The 26149-nt window shown below is 37.1% G+C and overlaps 1 protein-coding gene across 7 annotated transcripts in view; it reads left to right on the plus strand.

Annotated features, from left to right (window-relative positions):
- Positions 1 to 26149, plus strand: part of LOC117021754 (basic immunoglobulin-like variable motif-containing protein) — a 58115-nt gene that overhangs the window by 16433 nt on the left and 15533 nt on the right. For 5 of the 7 annotated variants that reach the window (XM_033105088.1, XM_033105086.1, XM_033105084.1 and 2 more), the window contains exons 8-11: positions 5998 to 6130; positions 8482 to 8568; positions 9362 to 9458; positions 10224 to 10652. In XM_033105088.1, the coding sequence (XP_032960979.1) occupies positions 5998 to 6130; positions 8482 to 8568; positions 9362 to 9458; positions 10224 to 10517 (611 nt within the window). In that variant the 3' untranslated portion in view covers positions 10518 to 10652. Of the gene's footprint in view, positions 1 to 5997; positions 6131 to 8481; positions 8569 to 9361; positions 9459 to 10223; positions 10653 to 14931; positions 15386 to 19531; positions 19708 to 21321; positions 21438 to 21939; positions 22027 to 23192; positions 23254 to 25330; positions 25475 to 26149 lie in introns of those variants that run through there. The other 2 variants (XM_033105089.1, XM_033105083.1) reach the window with 2 other exon arrangements.

Raw genomic sequence — 26149 nt, forward strand, 5'->3', positions numbered from 1 at the left:
AACAGAATAATGGAGTTGTTTTTAAGGATTGTTTTAGTCGTATACTAACTAAATAATTTGCATTATTTGACAAGTTTCAGTTTTTAATTTGACAATAATTTTTTGACTTTACAAGCCAGAAAGTTGTAATACAGTGTTAAAGAAAAAGTTATTCTGACACTTGTTAAAATGATAAGGAAGACTTTATTCAAGACTGCTGTAATAGGGGTATTGCAATAGAGGAGATTGATTGGCTCAACGCTGAATACAACAAAGGCAGCTGGGAATTTATAGCCAACTAGCAAAGTGAGGGGTCAGTGAAGGAGGCAACAAGGGTAGAAGGATTCTTGCTAAACTGGTCTAACAGAATTTTACAACAGGCAGGCCCAGGGCTTAGACCTCAAGGGTGGGGGATGAGTAACCTGATCAGATGTCAAGGGTGAGGGATTCTTTCTAAACTAACTTAGTAGGAATCTTGCTAACTGGGTTCTGCAAGGATGGACACAGAGCCCAAGTTGAGGCCTAGTGAAGAAGAGGGCTCAGAGGAGCCTAACTAAAGTTTGGTGAAGGAGAGAGTCTTTGTCAAAAGACTTCTTGTTTACTTGGTATATAGTTTACCAAGGTCAAGGATTGAACATAGAGTAGGATATATTTCTGTTGACCTGTATCATGTATGTCAAGTTGGTTACGAGTCAGGCAAATTTGGCATTCACATTGGTTTCTACGCATACTGGTTTTGTGACCTTGAACAAGGCAGTTGGACACTCACTCACTGAGCCCAGTGTAGACCTTTGTCTTTATATATGTGTGACCGATACGGTCACTGTGAAGATAAAGGGAGACATGTTTATAATACATTTAGCCCCTTATTTGACACAGACTAAGGACTCAATAAATGTTAGCTGTTCTTCTTACTGACTAAATTCTGTGCATTTGCAAGAGATCTGTTCCTGTGGAAAGGGCAGCTCTAAATGGTATGTTAGTATTTTTTTTCCCCAGTTTCTAATGAAACTGTCAACACACTTCTCTCAATAATTGATCAGGCAATTAAAAACTAAGAGAGGATGTACTTTCCAATAGACATCATTCTTTTTCATTTGAAGAATGGAATAAACAACCTATATTCCCTGTCTCCCCCCTCTTGGCAGGGGGGAGAGGAGTGGTGGCTGCAATTTCTTCAGTAAGTTTTAATGCTGTGTTTTCCCAGTTTTATTCCTGTTTTCATTTTTCCTATTACAATATTTGACTGTTTCTTTTTCTATGTGTATTTCCTGAAGGATGGTTAATCTGCCTTTCTCCTTGGAATTGTCTTTCGCTTCAATAATCAATGGTCCTGTGCGAGCTCTGCTTTATCTCTGAAGTTTTCCCTGCCAGTGTAGGGGCCAATTCCTGTAGTACTGATTATTTGCTTTTGTCATGTGGCATTTGGCATATGCAGCCTTATATTATATTACATCTTTTTTTTAATATGTCTGTCCAACTCCCTGACCAGAGAGACTGCCCTCAGTAGCCCTTTGATTCCATATATGATGCACTATGACCTCACACATATTACCCTAGAACTTCTGATTATATTCAGAAGAGGAGTGGTATATGTGTCAAGTGAAAAAGTGTTTTCTGTTCTCTCTCATTGTGGAAGAAAGAGTTGTAGAAAAAGGCTTTTCTCATTTGTCTGTGGGATATGTAGTAGTAAAAACTGTTGTCACTTGTTGCTGTGTGTTTAAAAAATTCTTTGAAGTGTACCTATCTTCTCTTTTTATTACAGTTAGTTTTTTAAGGACTATTAGGCCTGTTTTCCACAATGGGCTTTAAGTTTTCCTGGGGCTAGTGCTTCTCTGATTTCATAACTCCCCAGCACTTGCTGATGTACTGATTTCCACTGGACCCTCAATAAATGTAAACTGAGCTCACTCATGGAATAAAAACAAAATCCAGGGATTTTTGATAAAATTAACAGATTTAATTGTTAACATAAGTTGAAGTATTTTTTTCAGAGATGCAATTACAATAAAAGTTTGTGCTAAAAGTTGTCAACATTAGTTTCAAGCTATGCTTCACTTCTTATTATTCACTTAACATTATTATTATTATTTTCTTACTATTATTCAGGTAATTTCAAACTGTTGGTTCGCTTAGCTACCAACAACTGTGCCACAGAAATCTAGATTCATTTTTTTCAATCATCTAGTCTGAAAATTATACTAATGTTCATGTATTTCATTTCTATTCTTCAGAAGGTATTGTAACTCATTATTTTTGCTTAACAGAGAGTAGCTACTTCTGCCCTATCCCAATATAATTCATATATACCCTCCCTGTGGGCATTGCTACCAGCTTACTACAGTGCATTAGCACATCTCAGGTGGACTATGCATTAAGATTTCATTTTCCTCAGCCACTGGTTTTCTCCATTTCATATTGGACACAAGGCCAGATCAATCTTTTTAATGTGCAGTGCTAATAGATCTCTTTCTTTTTTAAGAGCTCTCTAGTGCTTGCTTAAAGCATATATTCTTTAGCATCATTCAAAGCCAATATAGATTGGCCTTCCACGTCTGTCCTACATGTATTAGTTGTATTTCAAAGATGTTAAGGGAATAAGAGCCTTACAGGATCTTATGTTGCCGGGTTACAGAATCTGATTCTTGTCTTTGAAGGTGTAAAAATACATTCAAATAAATTTTTCTAGAATTCTCTATAGTTCTTCTCCAAATGATCAGGCTCTGGAGAACAAACTCACAATAAACTCAAAGGAGATCAGAATGCTGAGATATTAACTTAGAGTGAGAACTACAGTATCAAAAGCACCAGAATTCTCTTGTTGGCTGCTCAGGACATATACTCCTCCTCACAGGACAGCAGGCCAGCTATTCTAGTAGTTTTTTTTTTCTCCTTCCTACCATACAGATCAAGGCTATGCATTTGGTAGCAACTGCTTTGTCACTTAAGATTTTTTAGATATACTCTAGTGTGAACTTCTTTCTGAATTTGGTTTCCATCAGTAACACATTTATGTGTCTTGTAAATAGAATTACTTTCTTGCATGGCCATTTTAATGTATTAAATACTATATTTACTGTCTTTTATTTCAGAGGGTGATCTTTTTATGACCTTGTCCTGAAATTCTGGGGGTGCCCTATGGTAGGCTTCTCTGTACTATCAACCCTATAGTCTAAACCAGACTACTTGCTGTTTTTTCCCTGATGAGATCCTTCCTCTCTGGTGATTTTGTTTTCTCCTCGTGCTCTTTTTTCTGTCTGGATTGTTGAAATCCTGCCACTTCATTAAGTTCCATCTTGGATGCCACCCCTTCTTGATTTCTCAGATCTGATGTGCTCATTCTCTTTTGAATTATAATATATCCCTTTATTGTGGCACTTTTGTTTCACCCTATGTTAAAGATACTTGCTTAATCTTCCTTATGAGGGCAATTGGATATTCTACTGTGCATCTCTTGTTTCCTGCAGTTCCTGATATAATTAGTAGGTGCTCATGAGTTGCTTACTGAATTGAGTTAAATGAAATTTTCTCTTAACTCTAGACTGGTGGCTCTCAAAATATGGTCCCTAGACCAACATCAGCATCACCTGGTAAATTGTTAGACATGCAAAGTCTTGGTCCGCAACCCAGACCTGCTGGGTCAGACACCAGTGATCTGTTGTTTAACAAGCCCCGCATGCTCAAGTTTGAGAACTACTGCTGTAGTCTTTCTAAAAGCTGCTATCCATCCTCTTTATGAAGAGTTTGGTCTTCTATTGATAGGATTCATTGAACCCTGTGTCTATTCCAGGACGTTAAAATAATGACTAAGCATGTTATACTAAAGCAGTCAGTTGTTTTGTGTTATATTTGACTTAAGAAAGGAGGAAAGTATAAAATAAAGATTTCCATTAAAAAGTTACAATAAAAGTTCTTTCATTAAAAGGCTTAGTTATTTGGGAAGAGTATTTGGCATTTTCACCATTTTTAAAAGATTTGAAGGTTTTTTCCTAAACCAATTGTTTGTGTATGAGGTCTGACAATTAAGTTCGTGAACTTGTTGCAATGATGTTGTTAACCTTTTCTGATATCAGAGGGATTATTCATTATGAATTTGTACCAACTGGACCGTTAACCAAGTTTACTATCTGGAAGTGCTGAAAAGACTGCATGAAAAAGACGAAAACGACCTGAACTTTTCGCCAATAATTCATGGCTCTTGAACCATGACAATGCACCAGCTCACATGGCACTGTCTGTGAGGGAGTTTTTAGCCAGTAAACAAATAACTGTATTGGAACACCCTCCGTACTCACCTGATCTGGCCCCCAATTACTTCTTTCTTTACCTGAAGATAAAGGAAATATTGAAAGGAAGACATTTTGATGACATTCAGGACATCAAGGGTAATACGACGACAGCTCTGATGGCCATTCCAGAAAAAGAGTTCCAAAATTGCTTTGAAGGGTGGACTAGGCACTGGCGTCAGTACATAGCTTCCCAAGGGGAGTACTTCAAAGGTGACTGTAGTGATATTTAGCAATGAGGTATGTAGCACTTTTTCTAGGATGAGTTAGTGAACTTAATTGTCAGACCTTGTAGACATCTTTTTTATTTGTTGAATTTACGAGGAGTCTAAATCCACATATTTAAATTTGCTTACTGTCCTGGAACTTACCTACAATCAAGTACAAATAAAATATTGACCACCTTCTGAATTTTAGTTCTTATAATTCTTCACTTAGAGCTACCGTGAGTGTCAGTTTTTAATTTGTCAGGGGAACTCAACCAAAAACTGCAGACTTATCATTATGAAATAGAGATTCTAGCAGAAAAGATCTTCTTGGCATTGCAGGTATGCCTGATGAAGGCCATGAAGCAAAAATCTACGGGGAAAGTCTGGAGAAAGAGTTTCAGACAGAAATGTTATTGTCTCCATGGAACTTACAAATTGTGTGTGTCTGCAGGAGTGGAGGTGGGGTCCCGCCTCCTTGGCTCTGCTACCGCCATTGACCTGCTGTGCTTAGTGGTCTTCAGCTGTGTCAGTGGCCAGAAAGTCGAACAGAGAAACCGCGACATGGCAATCTTTCATCTTCTTCAACTATTTTTAGGATTTCCAGTTTTAATAGGCCATTTGTTAATGAATAATTTAGTTTCTTCCAGGAGATGCAAGTTACTGAAACCTCAGTTAATGGCTTTAAGTATTGAGTTCTGGTAAAAACTTGTTGCTTGTGGTACTACTCTTGAAATGACCTCACGACTAATCTAGCTATGGGAAATATACAAGCAGTTAAAAGAGGATGCCTGGGTACCACCAGTCTGCCTCTACAGATGTTCTTATCTCATCACTTGGCTTGTGGAAGCTTTCCTCTGGTGTGTGTGACTTTTGTAGGATGATTAAATTGTGTGTTCATGGCGGAAAGGTTCCATGTTTGGGACTTTATTATTTGGAATTTCTAGTTATCCATATACCTCTGTGCTGCTCTTCAAATTGGGATGTATTCACTACAGGAGCTGTGCAAGTTGGTCAATGTGGGAATAACAGGAAAATGTCTATATTTCATTCTAATTTAAATTTCTTACTTTTGTATATCTTTTATAAAGGCATATTAGTATAGTAATATATGCACATAGTTTCTAAAGAACTGCTTATAATGGGCATGCTTATTTGGAAATTTCTAGTGACAGGTGTGCACAACTGTAAAAGATGAGACCATTGCCGTATGCCCTAGGTATTAGGTTTCATATGGTTAACTAAATTTCATAGACAAGCATGTGTGTTATAAGGAGGTTTTGGTAAGCAAGGCCATGTTTCAGTTCTTTAGTTTGCTATTTAGTTTATCTGAATTTCAGTCTAACGGGTAAAGCTGAAAATAAATTCATTAGTATTCTTTTGTACCACCAATAGCTTCTCATTTTTCCCCAGCGATGTCAGTGTGTTCTGAGTAATGTCTCTTCTGTCTTTCAGTCCTTAACTAGTCCTTTGTGTAAAGCATGGACAGTGCTGCAGGTCCCTGAGTTTGTCTTTGTTTTTTGTAGCTTCAGGGGCCTTGTCAAAGTTAACTCGTGGATTGAAAGATGAATCACTGGCTTATATCTATCATTGCCAAAATCATTATTTTTGTCCAATTGGCTTTGAAGCAACCCCTGTTAAAGCTAATAAAGCATTCAGGTAAGCATTTCTGTATTTTATGTGATACTTCACCATAAAATGTGTTGTAGAAAGCATTTAAGAAATATTCAATGCTTAGAATTGGGAGACTTGGTGATTTGCTTTCCTATAGTAAGGTTATTCTTGAAACATTTTAGCTTTTTTTTTTTTTTTAAGATTTTATTGGGGAAGGGGAACAGGACTTTATTGGGGAACAGTGTATACTTCCAGGACTTTTTTCCAAGTCAAGTTGTTGTCCTTTCAATCTTAGTTGTGGAGGGCGCAGCTCAGCTCCAGGTCCAGTCGCCATTGCTAGTTGCAGGGGGTAAACATTTTAGCTTTTTCTTTTGCAGAATTGCATTTGGTTAATTGTACTTTGACATTATCCACTTAGAGACTGTTGGTCAGAGTCATGACAATAGAAAGTCATTTGAAAAATCACCTTTATGTTTAATATAAAACAGTTGTAAAGGAGTTTATATGTTATGTCTCAGTGTCCTCATTCAGCGTCCTACATGAACAATGTGTTGTGGAATCTAGTGTCAAGAAGATTGTCACAACTGAGTACATTAAAAAGCATTTCCTTTTTTATGGTGAAAAACGTGGAATTTATCAGGGGTTCCCTTTTGTCCTGGCTACAAGGAAGCCCAGAGCCAATTTTTGTTTTCAATATCAGAACTCTATTACCCTTATGGTTATATTTGTTTGTTTCTTTATTTGACCTGGAGTTTCTATTTTATTAATTATATATGTTTACATACAGGTAAACTTGTATCTTTTTAGAAGAGATAGTCCATATATAAGAGAGGGTGGCCACATTTTATTTTTTTAAATTAATTATTTATTGAATTATTAGGGTGACTGAATTGTAATATTTTTTTTCCTCCTTAGCAAGTTTTCTTCATAATGGGTTAAGATAAGGAATGCCAGCATAGTTCAAAGCACAGCAAGAAGGGTCCTATTTGAGAATGGTGAAAACAGAAGCCTTGCATTCTTTGAGTGAAAGTATTGCTAAGTATCATTATCCTCGTCCCTCACGTTCTGGTTTGTTCACCCGAGTCAGTGGCACCGGTAACTGAGGAGGAGGAAGAGGCAGGGCCAAAGATCGGGCGGGGAGAATGTGGCTTGGTCACCTAGGGGATCGGATGGGTTCTTTCAGGCTGGAGGCCATGTGGCCTTTGTGTCCCACTCAAGGCACTTGGTGGGGGTGGGGGTGGAGGGTTTGGGGGGATCCTGAGACAGGCAGGAGTAACCTGGAAGAACCAGGAAGCTGCACGTGGCATTTTTGTGAATGTGGAGTAAAAGGGAAATGACTTCTTGTCTCCAAATCCTGAAATGTTTTATTCATCTCTCTGGAGGTGAGGAATATTGTTTCTTCTTTGGTTTCATCCTGCACCTTCACCTTACTCCAGACACCTGTCACAAGTAAATCATGAAAAAATAGGTGCTTCTACTTATCTTCTATAGAAGAGAATTCCTCACCTCCACCTGTTACCTAAGGATCAACTGACATGCTTTATTTTTTTAATTAAAATTTATTGGGGTGATAGTGGTTAGTAAAATTACATAGGTTTCAAGTGTACAGTTCTGTAATATATCATCTATATATCATATTGTGTGTTCACTACCCAGAGTTAGTTCTTCCATCACCATATATTTGACCCCTTTTACCCTCTTCTATCACCGCCCTACCCCCTTACCCTCTGGTAACCACTAAACTATTGTCTGTGTCTATGAGTTTTTGTTTGTCTTGTTCCTTTGTTTTCAGTTTTATATCCCACATATCAGTGAAGCCATATGGTTCTCGACTTTTTCTGTCTGACTTAATTGGCTCAGCATAATCATCTCAAGATCTCTCCTTGTTGTAGCAAATGGCACTCTTTCTTAAACTGTGCAAATCCTTGCCTGTGCTCCACTCCAGATCTATCTGCATTAGAATTTCCAGTGGTGGGATGAGAGCATCAGTGTGTTTAAAAGTTCCATAGGTGAATCGCTGCTTTAGGGTTTTATTTTTAGGATGCCTTTTGAACATTTTTAAATGCACAGTGAAGGAGAAGAGTAGCTGAAGAATTCTGGTAGCATGCTAGGGTTTTATTTTTTTCCCTCTTAGATGCTGAGAGGTGGTTTATTTAAACTCTTTTAGCCCTAGATTTTGTAATTGGGGATCAAGACCTAAATTTAATTTATGCTTTCTCTTTAGTCACCTTCAGATATTTGCTTATGCCTAAACTCCAATATCTATTCTAGCATTAACAATTGTCACATTTGAATAAACTTTAGTATATATGTTTTATTAATATATAATTAAAGCAATATTTTCAAGAGAGGAAATGACCTTTATTAAGCTTACTGTGAATGTATTTTATATTTAGCAGGGGTCCCCTCTCACCACAAGAAGTAGAATATTGGATCTTAATTGGAGAATCAAGTAGAAAACATCCTGCTATTCACTGTAAAAAGTATGTTGACTTCACTTTTTTTTTGGTTTTTCAAATTTCTGCTAAAAAGCCTGTTGGAATTTTGATTAGAATAGAATGCATAGAATCTATAGTGTAGTTTGGGGAGAATGACATCTTAACAATATATAGTCTTCCAATCTATGAACATAGACTATACCTTCACTTAATTAGAGCTTTCATTTCTCTCAGTAATGTTTTGTATTTTTCAATATAGTTTTGTGTATTCTTTGATAAAATTTTCTCTAAGTGTGTTATATTTTTTGATGCTTGTAAATTGATTTTTTTTTCATTTCCCAATTTTCTGGTTGTGTAAAAAAAATGCAATTGGTTTTTCTATATAGGCATTAAATTTTGCATCTTTGCCAAATTCACTTATTAGTTCTAATAATCGTTTTGCAATCCAAACCAATTTGTAATTGTTTTAGTTTCTACACAATCATGTTGTCTGTAAATAAAGGCATGTTAGCTTTTATATCTTTGAAAACGTACTTGACTCTAGTTAAAAAGGAAATAATGGAATGTTTCTACTTTAGCCTGAAGGATGTCATCTAATAGGTTGATATGTATTTATTTTGTAGGGAGACTAACCATTTTAAACTGAGAATTTTGGCAATGGTTGGACAAACAATTGTCATAAAAAAAATTGTCATATTAGAGCTTAGTAGGTGGAATAATTAGAATAGAATTATTGCCATGGTAGATATATTGTAGAATATTGCTCATGTGCGTTCCATTATAATGGTATTTTGTACTAAAGAGAAAATTGTGCTTTATTTTTCTTTCTTAACTATAGATGGGCAGATATTGTTACTGATCTAAACACTCAAAATCCAGAATATCTAGATATCCGGCACTTAGAGAGGGGGCTGCAGTATCGAAAAACAAAGAAGGTAAGAACACCATTGTATTTGGAGGTATTTCACAACTGGCCAGAAAGCAGTGTTTTTCTCAGCACTCTAGATTATAAATAACAGAAACCCAAGTTCAGAGCATCTTAGACAGAAAAGTGAAAAGACTGGTACCTGGTAAAAGAATGTTAGCAGGGACCAAATATCTAGTCTGTCTCTTTTGGGGGTTACATGTTGTTCCTATCTCTCTTTTTGTCTGATTATTTACTTCCTGAGGATATCATCATCTTTATGTGTCTTTTCCAGATGAACAGTCTAGACTGAGACTGGCCTGCCACCAGCCTAGTTCCATAGTCTTGGCCCAGCTTGGGTCAGGCGTTCCCTCCTGAGCCAAATTAACGGTGGCCATGGGGCAGAGCCATGTATACAAACAAGACTGCTGGGGCAGTTCTCAGAGAAAGGTAGATTCTGTGGATTGAGTAGACATCCCATTGATATAATCTTACTAACAAATGAAGAATGTGTAGGAGAGGAAGAGGAATGAGTGTTTGGATTAAGCAGATGGGAAGTTATAGTGTATGTGAGTGGCATATGGGGGATTTGGCTCCTGTGGGCATTGTAGCATTTTTGTAAAGGCAGGTGGTCCGGAAAGATTCAGGATAATGTGATCTGATGATGTCTAAAAGGATAAGTACTGTACTGAGGCAGGTGAAGGCAGGGGTAAAAATAAGGGAATTCATAACAGCCCATATATTGCTGTAATTCATTTCCCATCATTTTCTTCACACAACTTTTTTTCCTTCTCAGGTTGGGGGAAATTTGCATTGTATTATAACATTCCAGAGACTTAATTGGCAAAGATTTGGCCTTTGGAACTTTCCATTTGGAACCATTAGACAAGAGTCACAACCTCCAACACATGGCCAAGGAATTGCCAAATCTGAGAGTGAGGACAATATCTCCAAGAAGCAGCATGGGCGTCTGGGTCGATCTTTCAGTGCTAGTTTCCATCAGGACTCGGCATGGAAAAAGATGTCCAGCATCCACGAGAGAAGGAACAGTGGCTACCAGGGTTACAGTGATTATGGGGGGAATGACTGACTACTATGGGTACTGAAAAACTTGTGTTATAACACCACTGGTCTATACAGGACTGCATTAAGACAGTAGAAAATTTTATTAGTCTACATTAAATAGGAACAGATCTTGTGGTATAAAACATAACCTTGTAATTCTCCAATAAATAAGCTTATATGTGATTATGATGGGTGATTTCAGATATATAAGCAGATAAGCACAGATTATTGTCCTTTTAAATTTAAGAGTATGTAACTATTCTGGGCAATTTAACAAAATAAAATAAAATTACATATAAACAAATCAAATTCACGTAATAGCACCACGATTTGAAATAGTTAAGCATGACATGATTTCTTATGACTTGATCCCCAGACATTTGTTGTAGACATTTATTCCTAAGCTCATGATGGAAGGCACCATTTGTCCTTAAAAACAAAAACAAACAATGGGGGCTGTTGATTTCTAGTTTTCTCTCATGGTTAAAGCTCATTTAAAATTATTCAGTGAGTCTAGTGATTCTTTTACTTGTAGCAGTATCTGGCCTGCCTCGTTTGTCTCCTGGTTAACTTTCTCAGGATTCTCAATAAAGAGGCAAAAGAGAAGATTCAAGAAACTAACCCTTTCTGTTGGTGCAAATGGATGACTTAGTGCATTGATTCAGGATATTCTTGACTTTCTTGACTATGTTACTATCAAATATTGACAAGAACTTTAGGTCTTGAAAAGACTTCTGTAAGTCTACAATAAACCCTGTTTTAGGGATAGAATAAAGGAACAACTGCCATCTGTAGTTTCTATACCCAAGATAACCTGTGAAATGAGATCTGATATTTGATTGATCCCTCAACATGGAGTCATGTTGATAACAGCATTAAAGATGCCTTAGGAATGCCACGTCACTCAGAAGGCAACTATCCATATTCCAAACTCTGGGCTGTTAACTTTTTAAAACCATATACACAATTAGTTATTTGAAGTAATAAATAGTTCAGAAAGTGTGGATTTCATGTATTTGAGCTTCTCTAATTGCTGTCAATTTTTCTTATGCTGTCAATCTGAGACTCACAGACAACTAGGATCTCTTATTCATTTCAGGGGCTGTTCCAGAACTCAAATCAGTAACTTGATTATTACAAGGTGCTGAACATGTTGGTAACCATATTGCAATACATCTCAAGGAGAGGGTTCAGATTTTTATTTTTAAAATATTTTCATTTTCTTCTCTTGAATTTTATATCCATTTATCCACTTAGACATGTCTAGCCTACAGAAGAGGATATATATTAAGAAAGGGTCATTTTTCTGAAGAAAATATTTTGCTTGAAATGCAAAGGACTGAAAGAGATTTGTAGGTTGTTGATTTTGTTACTTCATACTGGAACTTTTAAGAAGTTTTCATCAAATAAAGTTTTGTTTTCTACTTTTAATCATGTGAATGTTTTGAACCTTTCTTTTAGGAAGGGAGCCATATCCTGATAATTTTGTTTGAAGTACATGACTATTTGTCAGTTCTACCTAACTCGTGTGTTGTAAGAAACCATCTTGTATCTGACTTATATAATCAATGAAACAATATGCATTATGACTATAATTTTATATTTCTGTAAGACTTTAGGAAAATAGACAATTTAATTCTTGTATTAGCTTGAAACAAATGAAGTTGTAAGTTTTGTACGTCAAACATGGTTGAGTATCTCAGCAATTTCGTGTAGTTTAAATATTTCAGAGAAGAGGTAGATAGGAAGAACCTAGAGGAAAGAAGACAAATGCAACATAAAGAATACAGTGACATGTAGAAAATGAGTTGATACAGATTGCTTATTGGCCATAGACACTTTTTTTTATGAAAGTCTTGATATGATCACTTGATAATTTGGCTCAGTAAGTTTGGCAGTTATTAAGAACACACTGAGGTTTACAGAGACTACTTTTCTAGAAACTATACACAAGTTACTGCATACTTCTCTTTCAATTATTAGTAAATTCCTGTCATTTATTTCCTTGGGCAACTCTTCTTAGGAGTCTCCATAGAAGCACTGAGGGTTCAAATACTGCTCTGTACTTTATCACCTTGGGCAAGTTAAGATGAATTTTTCTGTGCTTATTTCCTCATTGGTAAAATGGTGGTAATATCTATTTTATAAATTGTTTGGAGGAAAAAATCAGTTAATACATGTGAAGTATTTAGAACAGTGCTTTGTAGATAGAATTGCTATTTAAGTGCTTGCTATTATTACTTCAAAAGATGTATATATTTTACTGTTCAGAAACTTGATAGAGCCCTTTAACAGCATCTCTAAGAGGCAATGCTTTGTGTATCAAATATACACCCCTTCAAAAGGGTGTTTCTTCAAAAGAATATTTTGTATTTTAAGAAATATTGCTGTGGTTTTAAAAGCACTTATAGCATTCAAATGTCCATATGGGCTATTTGTTTTTACCCAGCTGTCAAACAGTAAAAAATGTTGTCACTTAGATAAAATCCTGAAGCTGTTTATTTCCCACAACTATGTCCCATCATTAGGCCCCAGCTGGTACAGCAGCTGTAGCAGTTCCCAACTTGCCTACTCCCAGACACTGGACGGGCTCAGGCGAGATGCTCTAGGATGCGGTGAATTCTGTATCTCAACTTTACACATAGTGTTTTCTCCCTCGGTCATTCACTCAACAAACTAATTTGAGCACCATTACTTACTAGGTATTTCATGTTAAATTGCTGATCTCAGAGCAACCCCAAGAAGGTGGCACTGCCATTTTATTCAGACTCACTGGTGAAGAAACTTGCTTAGGATCATAGGTGTCTTAGTTTCCTAGGGCTACCATAACAAAATATGTGTGGCTTCAACAATAACAATTTATTTTCTCACAGTTCTGAAAGCTAGAAGTCCAAGATCAAGGTTTGGACAGGTTGGGCTTCTCCAGAGCCTTTTTCCTTGGGATGCAGACGGCTGCTTTCTCCCTGTGTTTTCCCATAGTCTTTTCTTTGTGCATACATCCCTGAAGTCTCTCTGTGTTGTAATTTCCTCTTCTTTTAAGGCCAACAGTTAGATTGGATGAGGCTCACCCTAATGATTTTAACTAAATCAGCTTTACAAGGCCCAATCTCCAAATACAGTCACATTCTGATTTACTGAGGGTTAGAGCTTCAACATAAGAATTTTGGAGGGGGACACAATTTAGCCCATTAACACAGGGCTATTATGTGGCTCAGATGGGATCTGGACTAATGTCTGCCTGACTTGTGAGGAAATTCTCTTTCAGCGGGGTGCAAGGTGCACTGGAGAGCTTCAGACTAGAGACCGAAGAGGTCATTTAGGTAATATTTATGGAATTCCTGCTAAGTGTCAGAAGTGGTGGAGATAAGTCAACGAGACAGTTCTTGGCTTCAATAAGTTTGCAGTCCACTATGGAGACAGAAATTAAATACACAATTATATTAATCTCCATAAAATACAACTAAAAACAATTTCTGGGAATTACTTTACACATGGAAGAAATGTAAAAAGCACTTTGTCACGATTATCCCTGATAAAATGTTAGTTGTTACTAGGTCAACTAAACATGGCTACTGTGAACCATCTGGGCATAGAAAGGTTTTGCTAAAAACTAATTTTTGATATTGTTCTTTTTGTCATAAGGGATTTCTGTAACAAAATTACCTGCTCATTTAAATCAACCTTTTCACCGATTTGAATCTAGTTTCAATAGTTCAAATTTTAACCAATATGTGTAAGGCTATCGTTAACTACTGGTAAGTACTTTGCATACAATCACCTCTGATCCTAGCTAAAATAATCTGCAAGATTGGTTTTATGCGTAGCTTACAGATGAAACAGAAGTTCTGAACAAATGTTAACTGAGAATACTATAATACGGTGCAGTGGGGATCTGAATCTTGGCCTGAGGGTTCCAGAGCCACCTCCTTTCTAAGAGCTATTGGGGCAATTAGTTTCTCGTCATTTCTGACCTATGAGCCATAGAATCCTAAATTTTAGATGCTGGAGAAAATTAAACTATTTCAAAGGTTAAGGCTTTACGTTGTGTTACTATCTAGTTACTACGTTATCAAACAAATACTACTTTAAAAACACCAGAAAAGCATCCACCTTTTCTGTTGTCGCTTCACGTGTAAAACAATACTTAGTATTAAGTTTTCAGTGGGGAGAAGTTGATACCGAAAAAGCGCGTAGAAAAACCGTCACCCCAGCAAGTAGACTCTTTGCTCATCGTTTGAACGTTTAGCCGCCAAAGAACGCCAGCGTGGAAGACGCGTAGTACTAACCACACAGAAACACGGGGGCTGAATCGTTCCCTCACTTCCGGAAGGCAACGGCGCAGCAAATATACGTAAGCGCGGTGAGGCGGGACTTCCGCCCTACTCATCGTATTAGACGGAAGCCGCGAGTCTCCATTTCCTGTGAATTTACGCACATACTCTACAAGGTAGGTGGTGTGGGAAGCACAGCTGGCTGTTTGTCTCGCCTGCGCTGTCTCCTCATCCCAGTCTTCCGTTAAGAGTGCAAAAGTTTGGGCCAAAGCGCTGGACGAGACGCGAACCTGCTCCTCCTCGCCGTCTGCCATTCTCTGCTCCCGTCTTTCTTCAGGGAGGCGGTGTCACCTGCTGGGAAGTGAGGTCCCCGTTGGTGTCGGTTTTCCCTGGAAAACCGCGGGTTCGTTCCATCGTTCCTGAGTTGGAGCTCTTCCCGGAGGCAGGGGAGGTTGTGCAGCCCGTGGTAGAATTGGAATAAAAGCTCTCCCGCGAGCCCGCCGCCGAGTTGCCCTCTGTAGACACGCCTGCCTCATGGGAGTCCATGGGCTCTGGAAGCTGCTGGAGTGCTCCGGGCGGCAGGTCAGCCCGGAAACGCTGGAAGGGAAGATACTTGCCGTGGGTATCCTTAACGCGTGGTCAGTACTTGGGATGCGGTGATTCGCTTCAAGGACTTGACTCGCTCTCTTGTCCCCATTGGGCGCAGACTGATGTGGTGGGATGACGGTCTCACCCAGCGGGTAGCTGTAGAATCTCCTCGACGTTTACTTTCCCCCCGCTTTGCGATCATACCACTCTGGATTGGAGTTTTGGTTTTATCACTTAAGAGCAGTGCTTTACGCCTTTCTGTGCTTTAGTTCTCTTATCTGGAAAGTGGAGTTGAAAGTCGTATCTACACACACAGGGTTGGTATGAGGAATAAAGGGATTATTTAAATGAAAGAAGCTTAGAATAGTGTCTGGCACTGTTAATATTGCAAAACTTAAAAGTATTGTCCCGGCTGGGGAGTCAGCATGGAGGAAATGAAATAGGCTTCCTATCGGTAGTTTTGCCTGCTGTTCTAAATCTTGCTCCACTTTGTTTGTTAGAGGAAAGATAGTGTGGTCAGGTTTTGAACTTTAAAAAAATTTATACATATATATATACATATATACATATATATGCAATTTTTATTACGGTTTTTAGAATAGGTAATTTATATGGTACTACACTGAAAAGATTTCAAAAGATAGTGAATTATTTTCCTCCCAGCCCCTGTGATGGACTTTACAAGGACTTGTTTGTATGCATGTTTGGCTGGTTTTGTTTGTCTTTGGAATGAAAAATTTTTTTTTTCATTATCAAAACGTGAATGCTGTTTCTGAAATTTTGATTTTTTTTTTATTTGTTAAGCATTCTTTTTTTTTTTTTTTCTGTTCCAGAAGAGCTGGTGGTACCTTACACTAGTTCTCTAAATGGGAACCTTAAGGAAGATGGTGCTGATTACATTTTTTGAAATGTGAATAATCTTAAAATACATCTGTAATGAATTTTGGCTTAAAAGTTTTTATGCAGGGTACCTTGCGGGGGACAGGGAAAGGTTTTTTGTTTTGGTTTGGTTTGTTTTTTTTTTGTTTGTTTTGAAAGCATGTGTAGTATTGCTGCCCTCTGGTGGTTCCTCAAATCACTGCTTTCTAGAGATTTTCTTTATGTAACTAGTATATATGTGAATGAAAGCGGTTTTCGGTGATGGGAGGAGCCATTAAAACTTCAGCAAGGGTTTAGGTTGTTTTACGTTGCAGCCCATATGAAGAGTTAATAATTTGTAAAATCATTGAGATGACATGAAGTTCAGCATTCCAGTTCTTTAGGAAGTTGTCCAAAGTAAGGAAAGGTAAAACATTTAATTTAGGTTATCTATTTTCAGGTGACTCAGAATCTCTCTTTTGGGACATGAAGTCATTTTCATGGGGTTATTGGGCTTTTCTGAAAGAGCAAAATCATTTAATAAGGACTGTCACAGATACTCCAGTTATAACGATAATCTCTTATACATGTATGTGTGTGTATATATGTAGAAGGAGAATATTTGTTTTATAATTGATTTTACTTTGTATATTTTAATGGGAATTTGAATTCAGATATCTGAAATATATTGTTTTTTTTGTTTTGTTAATGAAGAAATTACCCATGAGACACTAGGTTTATAATTTATTCTTAGATTCCCTAAAATAAATTGTTTGGTCTTTTTGCCATCTATAGCAAAGTATTTTGTTTATTTATATACTCTAAATGTCTTTGTCAAATAATAAAGAATTAAGTTATAGGCTAGGTAGAAACTTACTTAATCCTATGTCATGTCTCCACCACTATCACATTGTCATCCACTTTCACTTGGGCTATTGTAACTAGTTTTAAAACTGGTCTTGTTATAGTTTATTCTTCATATGTGCACTAGGGTGATCCTTAAGTCACATTCTAGAAACATTCCAGTTGACTACACACACATTAGCGGCTACTAGTGCTCCTCACTGTGCTGCTCCTGCCACATTGTCCTTAATGAAGCATGCTTCTGAGCCAGAGAATTCACATTTACTGTTCCTCTTGCCTCCTGGTTTACTGCCTCGCTCCTCGTGGTCATTCACGTCTCTTACTTCTTCAAATAGACCTTCTCTAACTACAGAGCTATTAACCCCTCATCTGTCTTTTGTCCTTTTACTCTACTTTTTTTCTTGGCACTTACCAACAACCTAACATATATCTATTAATTGATTTTTAAAAAATTATCTGTCTTCCCCATTAGAACGCAAGCTTCTTGGGGACAGGAGCCATATCTGTTTTGTTCACAGCTAGGTATCTTGTTTACTGTTCTATCCCTAGGATCTTGGATATGCCTGATACAGTAGCCCTCAAATAGAAAAGTGATTATAATAGCTTGCTTTCCACTATTTGTTTTGTTACATGTTTATTAACTTAATTGTTGATGGGCCTGATTTCTTTGTATGGTAGTTAGGTAATGTACATTCATTTAAATTTTTAACTGTTCAACTCATTTAATAGCAGATTTTTGTTGCCTCCTATATGACCTGTGAGAGGGAGAGCAGTGCTCACAAGTGTGGTCTGGAAAAGTGACTGAGCTCACAGTCTGATTTTCCCCCCCAACTAGTCTGTAAACTCCCTAAGCGCAATTGCTTTGTTTTACTTAATGCTCTGTCCCCAGTGCATAGAAGAATTTCTGCCACATAAGAAGCACTATGTTTGAATAGGACTGTGTAAATGTAGGTCTTAATCTAGGCTGAGGAAGTGACTCATAGACCGAGACCTAAGAGTAGCTGATCACTAGGCTAAGAGAGGGAGAAGCTCTCAGGCAGAAGAAGGAGCAAGGAGCCTGTGAGAAGATCCTGGAGGCAGGAAAGAGCTTAGTGATTTCCAGGTTTGGGAAAAGCCTAGTGGCTTGAAATGAGATAGGAAAAATGAACAGAGGCCAGATTATTCAGGGCTTCCTAGGCCATGGGAAGAAGTTTTGGATATTATCCTAAAGGCAATGGGAAACTTTCAGAGGGTTTCAACTAAAAATATATTGGTGAAATCTACTATATACCTTCAAGATAGATTAAAAAGTAGAATTGATAGGACCTGGCAATGGTTAGATGAGAGGAATATGTGGGATGACACTCAGAGTTCTGGCTCTGGTGGCTGGGGATGATATTCACTGAAATGGCATGAGCAGCCTAGTGAGGAGATCGGGAGTTCAGCTTTGATCATGTTAAATTTGAAGTGTCTGTGAGGCATCAGGTAGAAATGTCAACTAGGCCATCAGTCTGGGGTCAGGGGAGAGCTTGGGAGAGGGCATGGAGTTGTGGGCTGAGGTGGCCTTGGTGGCTAGTGCAGACAGGAGAAAAAGAGAGGGTCTGAGAGGAGAGATCCTTGCTGAAGTCGGTCAACCCGTTAATGGTGAGTGAAAGGAGCAGGAAAACCAGCAGAGTGCCATGTCCCTCTGTCTTAGGCACAAATAGAAAATAATTTGTTAAAACGTTTTTTAGAAAAGTTTTAAAATATTAAAAAAACCCTAAGAAGAAAGCAAATTACTTGTAATCACAGCAGAGATAACTGCTCTTAATATTTTGATGTCTGAACTTCTAGTTTTTTATATGTAACTTAATGCATATATTATAAAACGGAATTACACTTTCCATACTTTGTAACCTGTTTTACTTTTATGATACTTTGTGACTGTCATGCTGCAACTTCCATTTTTAAGGATTCCTTGGTATTCATTCCAGTAAGTCAGTATATCATAATTTAGTTTTAAAAAAGGACCGATTGGAAAACTTAAATTTAAAAATGTTTTCATTATTATGAACAAACATTCTGATAAGTAATTTGTTGTAAACCTATGATGATTTCCTGAGGGTAAATGTCTGGAAGTGGAATTTTTAAGTTTTTTGCTATGAATTGCCAAATTGTTCTCTAAAAGTTGTGTTAATTTATTATAATTCTACAGAGATCATTATTTTTTCAAAGACAAATTTTTTTCAATTAGACTTTTTAAAAGACACATCTATCTATGTAAGATTTTAAAATTCAGTGTGTGAATAGTAGTAATAAGGGTTCAAATAAAGTTAACTGATTTTAGATAGATTCCATCAGGGCTAAACATTTTTCGATTTCAAATGAATTATGATGAATCCTTAGTTTTAACGTTTGGAAGGTATCAGTTATTAGGAATTTGAAACGGGGGGGATGAGGGAAGAATTTCCAAAATGTTTTTCATTAACAATTCTTCCAGATATTAGCATTTGGTTAAACCAAGCGCTTAAAGGAGTCCGGGATCGCCATGGGAACTCAATAGAAAATGCTCACCTTCTCACTTTGTTTCATCGGCTCTGTAAACTCTTATTTTTTCGAATTCGTCCTATTTTTGTGTTTGATGGGGATGCTCCACTATTGAAGAAACAGACTTTGGTAAGAGTCATCAATTTTTCCCCCCCACATTGTTAGAAAGAAAAGTTCAGGTAAAATTTTAATTTTCTCTATAGAATTTTGAAAACCAACACTTATTTTGACATATATCCAGGTTTGGGAAAAGCCTAGTGGCTTGAAATGAGATAGGAAAAATGAACAGAGGCCAGATTATTCAGGGCCAACACTTAATTTCTATTCAGGGCCAGCTTAATTTCTATTTTAAAAATTACCTTGAACAAATAAACTCTTCTTTTAAACACCTTTTCTTTATATATGAGAGTATATCATGGGTACAATGATAACATTTAACTCTTAATAAAACTACTGACATTCTTATAATGGAGAGTTTGGAGTATCTTCTTAGGTGTTCTACATTTGTTCCAGTTATGTTGCTATTGCTCAGAGCATTATAGAAAACTACAGGGGAAATGCTTCTGTGAATCTCAGATCAAGGATCCTCCGTGATAATGAGCCATTTAAAGGTGAATTGGATTTTAGGTTATGTGGTGCCAAGTGTGACTAAAAATGATTATCAGTGAAGGAAATTGGACGGGATATAAAAGAATGAGAATGAGTTTCTTTATTTTGAAAGTAGTTTAAAACAATGTTTGAACAATGTTGTGAACTTTGGAGTAATTACTCCCCAGATGACAGCATCCATTGGATATATGACCTTAAATGTTGAAAATGTCAGCTCATCACTGTATAATCCTACCAGATATTGTCTAAGGAAGTGAGGACATAGGATAAATGTACGGATTTGTAAATGTATGGGGACATTTGTTGCCTCAGTAAAACATCTAGACTTGAATGTTACAGTTTTTAATTATCTAAGGCATACTCTATGTCAGTTAGTCTTTGGAAGGATTAGAAAGGAAAAGAGAACCCCAGAACTTATTTATCTACTAGTGATAAGTTTGTACCCTTAAACATCTCTCCACTTCCCCTACCCCATGATAAAGGTATTAGCTCTCCTGTAGCAATCACATTGTAATAAATAGACTTACTAAACCAACATATTGTATACCTTAAACAGTGTTACATGTCAATTATATCTCAATTAAAAAGAGAAAAGAAAGAGAGTGTTTTGGTATTTCTGCCTTTATTCAATCATGGAGACTTCTATTTTTCCCTACTTGAACATTTCTTATAGGGTATCCCTATACATTTTATGGTTTCTTATGACATAATCTTGAATGTTGAAGGATAGAGTTACATATAAGTAATATATTTTTATAAAATGCAGCATCAAATTGGTTTTGGCATAACAGTGGCATTTTAAAGAATAAATTAGTTAATCCTTTTGGGAAACATTTACTTAATTGTATATCATTACATTGTAGGCTTCTTGACATTAAAAGACATTTGAAAGAAATAATAGTTTCCCAAATATATTGTAGAATAGCGAGTCCATTAAGTAATAGATGGAAACTGTGGGTGTTCCTTACATATGAGAAATCTAAGCTGTCCACTGATATGGCATTTAACAGGACAGTCTAAAGTAATCATACTCTGAAAACTCAGACAAACCAACTTCTATGTGAAAAAAGTTACAGAAATGTTTTTAATATACTAATGTTCTGGAGTAAAGTCCTGTGTCTTTTCTTTTCACAGGCCAAGAGAAGACATAAAAGGGACTTGGCAACCGATGACTCCAGAAAAACTACAGAGAAACTTTTGAGCACATTTTTGAAAAGACAAGCTATAAAAACTGCCTTAAGAAGCAAAAGGCAAGAGGGAAATTACATTAATTTTAAGGATTAATTTTTGCATTGAATTCCTGTGGCTGCCTTTTCCTAATTTTAACTCTAAGCAGAAAATAGAAGGTGAAGTAAGAGAAATAAGTGGAATGTCCATTTGACATTGTAATTTGAAGTTGTGAATTTCTCTGTTCTGTGTGAATTAGCTTTGATAATGAGAAAGGAAAGTGGTGGTGTTGGGCTGCATGCAGGTTTTCCTTTTATGATGCTCTTCTTCATGCCTGCACTTGAGGCTTTGGCCCAAGTACTGAGAGGTATTGAGGAGCTGCAGCAAGTTTCTTCTTCTCTCCAGGCCCTACTTCATTTTTCACAGCAGCGGCTTGAGCAGCCAGGTCAGCAGGGGAGAAGCCATTAACCCCTGTGCGTCCCCCTTTCTCACTTCCTCAGCAGGGCTTCTCTAAACCATGGGGAAGTACGTTTGACTCAGAAAACTATTTTCTAATGTCTGTTTAAGCCTCTGTGTACTTTTCAGAGATGAAGCACTACCCAGTCTTACTCAAGTGCAAAGAGAAGATGACATCTATGCTTTGCCACCTTTACAAAAGGAAGAAAAAAACAGGTAAATGTTTATTTTAAGATATTCATTATTACTGTATTTAGACAGACTTAAACCTTTATGTTTTAACTACATGTTAAGGTGTGTGGGAATTAATGCATTGGAAATAATGCATTCTTGACCCCATTTAGAATACTTTTCAAAAACTAAATTTTTAATTTGCTCCCTTGTCTTTGTGTTTTGGTGGTTTGTGGTTTATATTTCATTTTGTAGAGCCTGTGCTAGCACTGTTGTCATATAATTTACAAAGACATGCATTTTAGTTTGGCTTACACTTGGCTTATACATGCTGTCTCTACCTATTTCTCAGCCCAGTGTCTTCTCTCTCATAACTGCCACGCTGAAAGACCACACGTAACATCTTCCTTGATAAATCCAGTAGACGCTTTGCAGTTTTCACTTTAACATGGTGCCTGCTGAGTGCTTGTCTGGCCACTTTTTCTGAGTTTTCTTTGTGGACTCTTTCTCTGGCTGGCTGTTAATTGTCAGCAGGTTTTGGGTTGAAGAGCAAGTGGAGGGCTAGTGTGAGTGTCCTGCGCTACCCCCATTCCTTTCTCTCGGGGTTACTGAGAGGCCAGGGACGTTTGAATCAGCCCAGTTCTCTTTACCTTTACTGCTACCACCTTACTGTTGTCTCTAGGTTACTGTACTGGCTTCCCAATTTTTCTCTGTCTCTCTGTCATCTTTCCCTTTAGCAGGAACCCCTCCTTGCCAAACCCAATCTCTGCTTTGCAGTGTAGCCTCTAATAAAACCCAAATCTGACATTGTCATTTCGTTGCTTAAAACACTTCCTATCTTCTGTTGTTTTTTTCACATTTTATTTTTATTTAGAATAACACTTTAACCCCTTAATCACATGCTTCCCCATGCAATGTAATTGCAGGAAATTCCAGAAAGCTTTGAAGACCTCCAAAATTGATTGGGGTGGGGTGACTCTCTTTTCCACCCCTTTGGCAGCCTACTCTTTCTTTGCTATGAAAGTTCTTACGTCACATTGTGATTGCTCACTTACTTGTGTCCCCACTAAACTGTGATACCAGTGACAGCATGTATCTTGCTATCTTAGTCACCATTGTATCCCTATAACTAGCAGCAGCTTGAAGTCAAGAAATATCTTTATGAATAGTCATTAAATCATAGATATTGTAAATGTATATTTGACTTTCAGTTCAGAAGAGGAAGATGAAAAAGAATGGCAAGAAAGAATGAATCATAAACAAGCATTACAGGTATTTAAATAATTTTTGAATTCAGAATTTATTCTGTTATTTGAAAAGAATAGCATGGAAATGAATAATTTTAATGAGGTAGTATGAATTTATGAAAGTTACTGATAAAAATAAAGACATGCCTTCTTTATTGTGTGTGTGTATATGTATGCGTATGCATATGTATATATGTATATGCAAAATTCACATGCTTGTAGAGTACGTAGAATTATGTGTATCTAGCTATCCAAAATAAGCCATTTTTCTTTTACAATCAACCAATAAATAAAAATAAATCGTTGTATATGCTTGTGTAAAATATAGGAGTAGAAAACGTACTACCCATAAATAACTTCTAGTAATATTTTGGTCTTCCCTCCCCCACCCATGTAGTTGAGTATGTGTGTGTGTGTTTATGTATGTATGTAGTGTATCAAATGTACATGTATACATATAAATGTAGATGTATGTCTGTGCATCAGATGCTGCAGTTACCTATTGCTGTGTAACTTAGTGGAGTGAAAACAGTCATTTATTATCAACATCTCACCGTTTTGGGGGTTGATGAGCTCAGTGAGGCAGTTCCTTGTGAGTGTCTCCCATGTAGGTGCAGATTGCAGCTAGGGCTGGAGTCTCCTCAAAGGCTTCCTTTCTCGAATGTCCAGCAATTGACACTGGCTGTTAGCCACAACACTTGCCTCTCCACATGGCCTGAACTGTTTGACAGCATGGCACTGTGTTCCTGGGGCAGGCATCCCAAGAGCGAGTGCCAGGCAGGACCTGTATTTCCTTTCTAGCCAGCTTTGGAAGTTCTGCAGCCTCCCTTCCACCACATTCTGTTCATTACAAGGCTAGTTAAGGCCAGCCCGTGTTTAGTGGGTGGGGAGTTAGACAAGATGAGTGTCAGAGAACTGTGGACATGTTTTAAAACCACCACCACACACATTTTAATGAATAACATGTTTACAAATTGAAGTACTGTATATACAAGTTTTTGAAATTTTCTTTATGTTTCTCAAAATAGGTAATATTCTTTGATTTCCAAGTTCCCTGTTTCTTGTATGTTCATATGATTTTGGTATATCTGGTAGAAGACTTTTGAACTAAAACTGCAGGATCCCCCAAATCGTGGAGGTTCTGCATTATTAATATGGCACGTGATAACAATCTTAGTGAAGAACATGACATTATGTTTAGAAAGACCTATATTTAAGTACAGGCTCTACTGTTCACTAGCTGTTTGATCTTAGACAAATTAACTTCTCCAAGGCTTTATTTCCTTTTTTTGTAAGCAAAAATAGCATCGATGCCTTCCTCACACGGGTGATGGGGGAGCATCAGTGAGGGAAGCCCTGAGCATAATGACTGGCCTGTCCCAAGTGCTCGCTGGTTTGTACATACACACGATATACATACAGACAGGAAAGCAAATTATATTCTTTTCTTTACTGATGAAGAATTTTAAAATACTTTGGGTAATCAGTTAAAATTTAGAAAAGGTTTACATTTCCATGTCTGAAATTTCTAACTTTTTCTGACTTTAGGTTAAGAGCAAACTAAGAGAATTGCAAGTACTGTTCAAAATCCTACGACTCATCCCTGCCCAGGGCCTTTGACTTGCTAATTCCTCAGCCTGGGATGCTCTGTCTCTGAGCAGGCTTTTTGGTGTCTCTCTTTTCTCTGCTAACAGTCATTTTTTTAGTGGGGTCTTCGCTGTCAATTTTTATTCTCTTTCTATTCTTTTAATCAACTCTTTTATCAGATTAACTGCTTTATTTTCTCATTATCTTGTTCATTTGTTTGTTTATCATTTGTCTTCCTTCATTCCTAAGAGTAGGGACCTTATCTGGTGTGATGTGCGTAGTACTCTAGCACCTAAAACAGTGACTGATACATTAGAGGTGCCTGGTAAGTATTTTTTGTTTTCAGTGAATGAATGAGTGAATGGACACATTCCCTATTCTGCCTGTTCACTTTGATGCCTGTTGTAGATTATGTAGAACTTTGTTTATTATGTAAGCACAAAAAATTATCTGTCATGAATAGCGTTAGGTGTATGAAATGTAAATTTCATGATGTTGTGTTTTTCTTGTTATAGGAAGAGTTCTTTCAGAATCCTCATGCAGTAGATATTGAGTCTGAAGACTTTAGCAGCCTGCCCCCTGAAATAAAGCATGAAATCTTGACTGAGATGAAAGAATTTACCAAGCGAAGAAGAACATTATTTGAAGCAATGCCAGAGGTGAAATATACAACAGCACATTAATGTGTAGAATTAAGAATTGCAGCAAAATTTTTTATTAGACAAAAGAGAAAATTGATAAGCATTACTTACACAATATTTGTTTCAAATAAACAGCATTTGTGTGTCTCAGAGATCCTGTGAAGCATCATCATATAACTATAAGTTTGAACTTATAAATGCTTACTGAAAGAAGCCTATCTTGATTTCCACCCAAGGCCAGGTCTTGTCTCCTGCTCTGTGTTCTCAAAGACCCCACTAAAGAGACCCTGTAATGTTTCTTTATAGTTCTTTGCACCCAAATATGCCTATCTTGCTCATCTTTGTATTTTCAGCACCTAGGTCAGTATCTTTCTAATAGCGAGTGCCCAATATATGCTTAGTGGTTAAACTCTTAGGTGAATTCATAAAAGTTATTTTAACCCATAATATACATTGTAGAATGTAATATAGACCCTAATCACAGTGGAAAAGTTTGTTCTAACTGGAAATCCCAGGTATCTCTTCCTGTGCTGCAGAGCTAGACATATAGCTGGATCTCCATATTCCCTCTCTCTCTTTCTGGACAGTGGTAATAGGGAATTTAGTAGTAAATTTCTTAACTTAGAACATAATGGTGGCTCCACAGCCACAGAAATCCAGAGGAGGGTATTGTGCAGAGTTAGGTTTTGTGGA

The sequence above is a fragment of the Rhinolophus ferrumequinum genome, chromosome 4, assembly GCF_004115265.2.
Source record: "Rhinolophus ferrumequinum isolate MPI-CBG mRhiFer1 chromosome 4, mRhiFer1_v1.p, whole genome shotgun sequence".
NCBI lineage: Eukaryota > Metazoa > Chordata > Mammalia > Chiroptera > Rhinolophidae > Rhinolophus > Rhinolophus ferrumequinum.